Raw genomic sequence first — 7,500 nt, 5'->3', positions numbered from 1 at the left:
GGAGGCATCTGGAATTATTTTTGTCTCTTATTTACTGCTGTCTTTCCAGTCACTGCTCTGGAATTTGTCAGCAAATGCATATGGCTGAAAGTTGTCAGTCGTTCAGTCAGTCATTCAGTCAGTCAGTCAGTCATTCAGTCAGTCATTGTCATTCAGTCAGTCAGTCAGTCAGTCAGTCAGTCATTCAGTCGGTCGGTCATTCAGTCAGTCGGTCATTCAGTCAGTCAATCATTCAGTCAGTCAGTCAGTCAGTCATTGTCATTCAGTCAGTCAGTCAGTCAGTCAGTCATTCGGCCGGTAGTCATTCAGTCAGTCAGTCAGTCAGTCAGTCAGTCAGTCAGTCAGTCAGTCATTCAGTCAGTCAGTCAGTCAGTCAGTTGGTTATTCAGTCAGTCATTGTCATTCAGTCAGTCAGTCAGTCAGTCAGTCAGTCAGTCAGTCATTCAGTCAGTCAGTCAGTCAGTCGGTCGGTCATTCAGTCAGTCAATCAGTCATTCAGTCAGTCAGTCAGTCAGTCATTCAGTCAGTCAGTCATTCAGTCAGTCAGTCAGTCAGTCAGTCATTCAGTCAGTCAGTCAGTCAGTCATTCAGTCAGTCAGTCAGTCAGTCAGTCATTCAGTCAGTCTGTCATTCAGTCAGTCAGTCAGTCAGTAAGTCATTCAGTCAGTCAGTCAGTCAGTCAGTCAGTCAGTCATTCAGTCATTCAGTCAGTCATTCAGTCATTCAGTCAGTCAGTCGATTTCCTTTCCTAGTGTTTCAAAAATCACCACTATCCCCTGTGTGAGGAGTGTGTGGTACCTGAAATGTGTATTTGATGCTGTATCCAGACTGACGTATCCTCACGGTCTCCAGCATACCAGTGTACCGCAGTTGCCTCAGTACCAATGCATCGTTAAATCGTAGAGGAAGCTGAGACACAAAAATCAGGAGGAAGTGAAACAACATTTAACAGCTTTACTCCATTTTCCTTCGCAGTACCTAACAACACTCTCAGAGCTGAGGCTCGCTGTACCTTTTCCGCATTTGAACGGATACATTTTACAAAGTAGGGCTCCGACTGGCCGAGGGTCTCCATCAGTTTGTTGAGCGAAGCCTGTACGACGAGAAACGGTGGATTAAAACAGTGAAATGCAAAATAAATCGTTCCTTTATACAACTTAATATTACAGAACTTCACGGGAAGCGGATATTATACCTGAAACTGTGCACTGATGCTGGGGGGTTTCTTCTTTTTGTGCAGGTGGAGGAGTGATTTGGTGATACGGTCATGAAGTGTCAAGCTGCTCAAGTACTTCAGGGATTTAACGTCCAACAGGTGCTGGATACAAAATAAAGATGAATTAATGAATGAATGAATTAATCGAGTAAAATGTGTGATTTCTTGCACTGAGGTTGTACCTTAGGAAGGGAAAGCTTGGCTTTGTAGTTCTTGTTGCGCCTGTACAGAAAAACACATCACTCATTAAATAAAAAGCCCTCGGATGATTTGTCTTATTGTTCTATAGCGTAAGGTCTCACTGGGACTTACATCAAAATGCCCTGAGCTCTCTCTAGTAATTTGCTGCTCATGGCATTAACGAAAATCCCATCTTCTTCATGAGAGGAGGCTGTAGAGGTCAGACGACCAGACCTCGAGCTACGGCCGTTACACCCGGAAAGCCCGTCTCTGAGGACCAGAGAGGAAACGATGGTGAACCAGTGACAGGGTAATTATCTATATCTTTATGCTTGTGCAGTTCATTAAATTGCACTGTTAAATTTTCTGTAATACGAAAAACCTGTGTGAAGAAACAAAAACTACCGTGCTGTTTTCTCGTTGATGGCGTTGGTGCCTTGGAGATGTGACAGAGGGCTACGTGGATTCTTCCATGTGATGCAGGAATCTGTTTCAAGAGATCCAGATCATGCATGTTAACGGTCTACTAAACGTCTATAATGGTCATTATAACGTTAAAAAAACATCTGCTTTTATTACATCAGCCAGAACGATACAAATCCTTTTTTGCTTATGACTGCTAACCAACACAGTGAAGTAATAACATTAAAGCGAACCTAAAATCGTAACGCACCGGCGAGGTCTGCTGTCTAAAGGAAATAGTTCCAGACAGGCTATGACCTTAATGTTTCACGGGCTGAACTGCATTGTGTCCATTACCATATGACACGTCAAGTCATTTCCTGTGAGAAATTCCTGCATAGATCCAGTAACAGATACACCGGAGTCCATTCTGACGCAGTTTAGCCGCTTCAGGTACAGCGGATCACTGACTGTCTCGTCTGTTCTGCATTTACGGTTTGCTCGGGTTTAAATTAGACACGATGTTTTAGGATGTAAGTCAGGAGTAATACGTGATAAGTGATACACGCTCTTCTTTATTTCTCTTCATCAACCAATTTAAACAAATGAAAACTTCTTATGATCTGGGAGTAATATAACCTTACTGAATTTATCATCTTTGCATCTCTGAAGGATCTCGAGGCTTCTCTGGTGCACAGGGTGATGCAGGAAACTGAAGCTGTCCACCTTCTTAATGACTGTGGACTGCACTGCAGTGTCAGAGCCTAGTGAGGAAGAGGAAAGGAACAGAGCAGCGAAGAGAAACATTATTATCTGAATCGTGCTCACAGTTAGACACAAGTAACGTAGGCTCGAATGTGATTATATATATGTGTTGCTGTGCCTTGTCTATGAACGTGTAAGTAAATCTTATCTTTAGAGAGATTCAGGACCAGAGCGACTCTGAACAAGGAAAATACAACAACTTTTATCTTAGAGAGGGGGCGGAGCTAAACCTACTAGGTATGACACATTCTTTTGAAGACTGTGATTGGTTGTTCAGTAATACTATAGAGACAAAGTGAAGGTTTATAATAAAGCAGATTTTAAAAGCGCTCCTATGTTAAGATATTTGAGGTTATATGGTGTAAGGATGACGTTGGTGAGCGATCGTATTAGAGATGTTCTAACATCTGTATGTTATAAATGTAATAAATATAATGTTAATGTAAATGTAAACGACACGGAGCAGAAACGTCAGAGAGACAAATGATATGGTTTCTGCCTCTGGGGCATTTCAGCTCTGTTTCAGAGATGTTAGAGTCTCACTAAATGACATAATGACAGAATATATACAAAGTCTGAGATGTGATCTCTAATATGAGGTCACAACAATAATCCCTACACCATCTAATCTGTATCGTCTTATTAACTCACTATCATTATTAAATATTGTATACAACACATTTCTGCTTCTTCTTCACCTTTCAGTCATTTTCTCCTCTGATAAAGAAACTCTTCATCCTCTTAAAAGTCCTCCTCACTTCTCCTAACACTTTTACACCTCATGAGATCTTTTAAGGGTTAAGATGCTTTATGAAGGACTTTTATCTTTACTACGATCTTCTCTTTACGAGCGACTCTTCGCGTTTTCATAAACACGGGCCCTGGTGTTAAAGGCGTTTCTAAAAAGGTGGATTTTATTTTCTTAAAACTAAAGAGATTGTTTTTTTCTCCAAAACATTTTCAAGCACTGGTCCAAAGTCAGAGAAAGCTGCAACACGATTTTAGCTTTTAGTTTGTTATGGAGAACAGAGAGACTTTATATAGAGTGAGTGGGAAGGTGTATAAGATTGAAGAAGGTCACAATGGTAATGGAATATGAGTTATGTGTTGTTGTGGGTGTGTGTGAGTGTACAAGCAGTTCTTGGACCAAGACGTAATGCCTAACATTCATCTCTAAAGCCATGTAGTATTTTTTCCACAAAATGACTCATTAAAGCATATTACAGATGTAAAAAATAAAATAAAATAAAAATACGAAGGACAGTCGAGATTGAACTTAAACCTGCTGAACTCAAAGACGTATAAAGGGTTTGGTATTGCAGTGTTTTTAATAACAGCTCCATGCAGATATTTATAACAAGGATAAAAATATGAATCGTTTGGTTGCATGTTTCACCGCAACAAGTGGAAATCGATGGTGTTGTCATGGCTTCATCTGCAATAAGTTCAGTCCTTACTCTTGAAATATAGTTCAACGAAAAAGAATAAGGAAAACTACTTAGGACATAAAATCTGACACTACTGTGACCTTGGTCCTGTCTTGATCAATACTGACTCCACGCTGGAATCAGTTCGTCTGCTGGTTACGACGAGTCAAGTAAAGTCAACTTTATTGTCATTTCAACCATATAGCTGATGTAGTACATAATGAAATGAGACAACCTACCTCCAGTATCATGATTTTAGTAAGTTACTTTTACTAACCTCGTGCAAACAGTGCAAGACAAAAGACAATACAAAACACTACAGGACAAATACACAAAATAGCACTGACCGCTCGGCGTTCTGTATATTATACAGTATATTGTGCAAAAATATAGGAATCTGAACAAAAAGGGATGAAATGTGGTGCGCAAGACAGCAACTGAGTGACTGTGCAAGACAACGTGTCCAAAACCAGCATGTAAACAGTTTAATATGGGTGGTGCTGTAGACACGGATGTATACTGAGGTGAAGATGGTGCTGTAGACACGGATGTAGACATGGATGTATACTGAGGTGAAGATGGTGCTGTAGACACGGATGTAGACACGGATGTATACTGAGGTAAAGAAGGTGCTGTAGACACGGATGTAGACACGGATGTATACTGAGGTGAAGATGGTGCTGTAGACACGGATGTAGACACGGATGTATACTGAGGTGAAGATGGTGCTGTAGACACGGATGTATACTGAGGTGAAGAAGGTGCTGTAGACACGGATGTATACTGAGGTGAAGATGGTGCTGTAGACACGGATGTAGACACGGATGTATACTGAGGTAAAGAAGGTGCTGTAGACACGGATGTAGACACGGATGTAGACACGGATGTATACTGAGGTGAAGAAGGTGCTGTAGACACGGATGTAGACACGGATGTATACTGAGGTGAAGATGGTGCTGTAGACACGGATGTAGACACGGATGTATACTGAGGTGAAGATGGTGCTGTAGACACGGATGTATACTGAGGTGAAGAAGGTGCTGTAGACACGGATGTAGACACGGATGTATACTGAGGTGAAGAAGGTGCTGTAGACACGGATGTATACTGAGGTGAAGATGGTGCTGTAGACACGGATGTAGACACGGATGTATACTGAGGTAAAGAAGGTGCTGTAGACACGGATGTAGACACGGATGTAGACACGGATGTATACTGAGGTGAAGAAGGTGCTGTAGACACGGATGTAGACACGGATGTATACTGAGGTGAAGAAGGTGCTGTAGACACGGATGTATACTGAGGTGAAGAAGGTGCTGTAGACACGGATGTAGACACGGATGTATACTGAGGTGAAGAAGGTGCTGTAGACACGGATGTAGACACGGATGTATACTGAGGTGAAGAAGGTGCTGTAGACACGGATGTATACTGAGGTGAAGAAGGTGCTGTAGACACGGATGTAGACACGGATGTATACTGAGGTGAAGAAGGTGCTGTAGACACGGATGTAGACACGGATGTATACTGAGGTGAAGAAGGTGCTGTAGACACGGATGTAGACACGGATGTATACTGAGGTGAAGAAGGTGCTGTAGACACGGATGTAGACACGGATGTATACTGACGTGAAGAAGGTGCTGTAGACACGGATGTATACTGAGGTGAAGAAGGTGCTGTAGACACGGATGTAGACACGGATGTATACTGAGGTGAAGAAGGTGCTGTAGACACGGATGTAGACACGGATGTATACTGACGTGAAGAAGGTGCTGTAGACACGGATGTATACTGAGGTGAAGAAGGTGCTGTAGACACGGATGTATACTGAGGTGAAGAAGGTGCTGTAGACACGGATGTATACTGAGGTGAAGATGGTGCTGTAGACACGGATGTATACTGAGGTGAAGAAGGTGCTGTAGACACGGATGTAGACACGGATGTAGACACGGATGTATACTGAGGTGAAGAAGGTGCTGTAGACACGGATGTATACTGAGTGTGTTTTTGATAGCTCCACATCTCCACAGCCCTACTAACATTGGGAGATATCGTTCTAACTAACTCAGTAGTGAAGGCATAACGGACCACGACGGACCAAAAAAACGTGTCCACAATGATATCATGAAGAAATGAGCCCTTAGTGTTCAGCTGTGTTAAGTCCAAACAGGAAGTGTCAGGAAGACCGATCTTTATTTCCAATGGAAAAAAGTTAAGAACTGACGTTGATCATATTGAATTGTCAAGCAAGTCTCAAGTCTCAAATTTGTGACTTAAGTCTGACTCGAGTCAAATCGAGTCCCCCATCTCTGAGTCATTTAACTCAAGTCTGAGTCAAGTCTCAAGTCATGAATGTCTAGTCAAAGTCAAGCTGAGGCTTTTTTTTTAATTTGTGACTTAAGTCTGACTCGAGTCAAGTCGAGTCCCCTATCTCTGAGTCATTTAACACGTCTGAGACAAGTCTCAAGTCATGAATGTCTAGTCAAAGTCAAGCTGAGGCTTTTTTTAAATTTGTGACTTAAGTCTGACTCGAGTCAAGTCGAGTCCCCCATCTCTGAGTCATTTAACTCAAGTCTGAGTCAAGTCTCAAGTCATGAATGTCTAGTCAAAGTCAAGCTGAGGCTTTTTTTTTAATTTGTGACTCAAGTCTGACTCGAGTCAAGTCGAGTCCCCTATCTCTGAGTCATTTAACACGTCTGAGACAAGTCTCAAGTCATGAATGTCTAGTCAAAGTCAAGCTGAGGCTTTTTTTTAATTTGTGACTTAAGTCTGACTCGAGTCAAGTCGAGTCCCCCATCTCTGAGTCATTTAACTCAAGTCTGAGTCAAGTCTCAAGTCATGAATGTCTAGTCAAAGTCAAGCTGAGGCTTTTTTTTATTTGTGACTTAAGTCTGACTCGAGTCAAGTCGAGTCCCCTATCTCTGAGTCATTTAACTCGTCTGAGACAAGTCTCAAGTCATGAATGTCTAGTCAAAGTCAAGCTGAGGCTTTTTTTAAATTTGTGACTTAAGTCTGACTCGAGTCAAGTCGAGTCCCCCATCTCTGAGTCATTTAACTCAAGTCTGAGTCAAGTCTCAAGTCATGAATGTCTAGTCAAAGTCAAGCTGAGGCTTTTTTTAAATTTGTGACTTAAGTCTGACTCGAATCAAGTCGAGTCCCCTATCTCTGAGTCATTTAACTTGTCTGAGACAAGTCTCAAGTCACGAATGTCAAGTAAATGTCAAGTCGAGTCTTTTTTAAATTTGTGACTTAAGTCTGACTCGAGTCAATTCGAGTCCCCCATCTCTGAGTCATTTAACTCAAGTCTGAGTCAAGTCTCAAGTCATGAATGTCTAGTCAAAGTGAAGCTGAGGCTTTTTTTTTAATTTGTGACTTAAGTCTGACTCGAGTCAAGTCGAGTCCCCATCTCTGAGTCATTTAACTCGTCTGAGACAAGTCTCAAGTCATGAATGTCTAGTCAAAGTCAAGTCGAGTCTTTTTTAAATTTGTGACTTAAGTCTGTCTCGAGTC

The 7,500-nt window shown here is 41.8% G+C and overlaps 2 protein-coding genes across 5 annotated transcripts in view; both read right to left on the bottom strand.

Annotated features, from left to right (window-relative positions):
* The window catches only part of myo9ab (myosin IXAb), a 97,050-nt gene that overhangs the window by 18,355 nt on the left and 71,195 nt on the right, over window positions 1–7,500 (bottom strand). For all 4 annotated transcript variants that reach the window (XM_047819271.1, XM_047819269.1, XM_047819272.1 and 1 more), the window contains exons 15-21: window positions 2,443–2,562; window positions 1,802–1,883; window positions 1,529–1,666; window positions 1,399–1,438; window positions 1,196–1,318; window positions 1,013–1,093; window positions 799–909 (exon numbers count right to left, since the gene is read on the bottom strand). In XM_047819271.1, the coding sequence (XP_047675227.1) occupies window positions 799–909; window positions 1,013–1,093; window positions 1,196–1,318; window positions 1,399–1,438; window positions 1,529–1,666; window positions 1,802–1,883; window positions 2,443–2,562 (695 nt within the window). The remainder of the gene's footprint in view (window positions 1–798; window positions 910–1,012; window positions 1,094–1,195; window positions 1,319–1,398; window positions 1,439–1,528; window positions 1,667–1,801; window positions 1,884–2,442; window positions 2,563–7,500) is intronic.
* LOC125145653 (DNA-directed RNA polymerase II subunit RPB1-like) lies at window positions 3,617–6,335 on the bottom strand. Its single transcript, XM_047819273.1, has one exon. It carries the CDS (start codon window positions 6,010–6,012, stop codon window positions 4,246–4,248), a length of 1,767 nt encoding a protein of 588 aa, XP_047675229.1. The 5' UTR covers window positions 6,013–6,335; the 3' UTR covers window positions 3,617–4,245.

Source organism: Tachysurus fulvidraco, chromosome 10 (genome assembly GCF_022655615.1).
Source record: "Tachysurus fulvidraco isolate hzauxx_2018 chromosome 10, HZAU_PFXX_2.0, whole genome shotgun sequence".
Taxonomy (NCBI): domain Eukaryota; kingdom Metazoa; phylum Chordata; class Actinopteri; order Siluriformes; family Bagridae; genus Tachysurus; species Tachysurus fulvidraco.
The sequence above is the reverse complement of the archived record's forward strand: the minus strand, read 5'-3'. Positions and strand labels throughout refer to the sequence as shown.

What these genes read in the sequence shown, in the direction of transcription:
- LOC125145653 (XM_047819273.1), bottom strand. Translation starts at nt 6,012, where the DNA reads ATGTGGAGCTATCAAAAACACACTCAGTATACATCCGTGTCTACAGCA.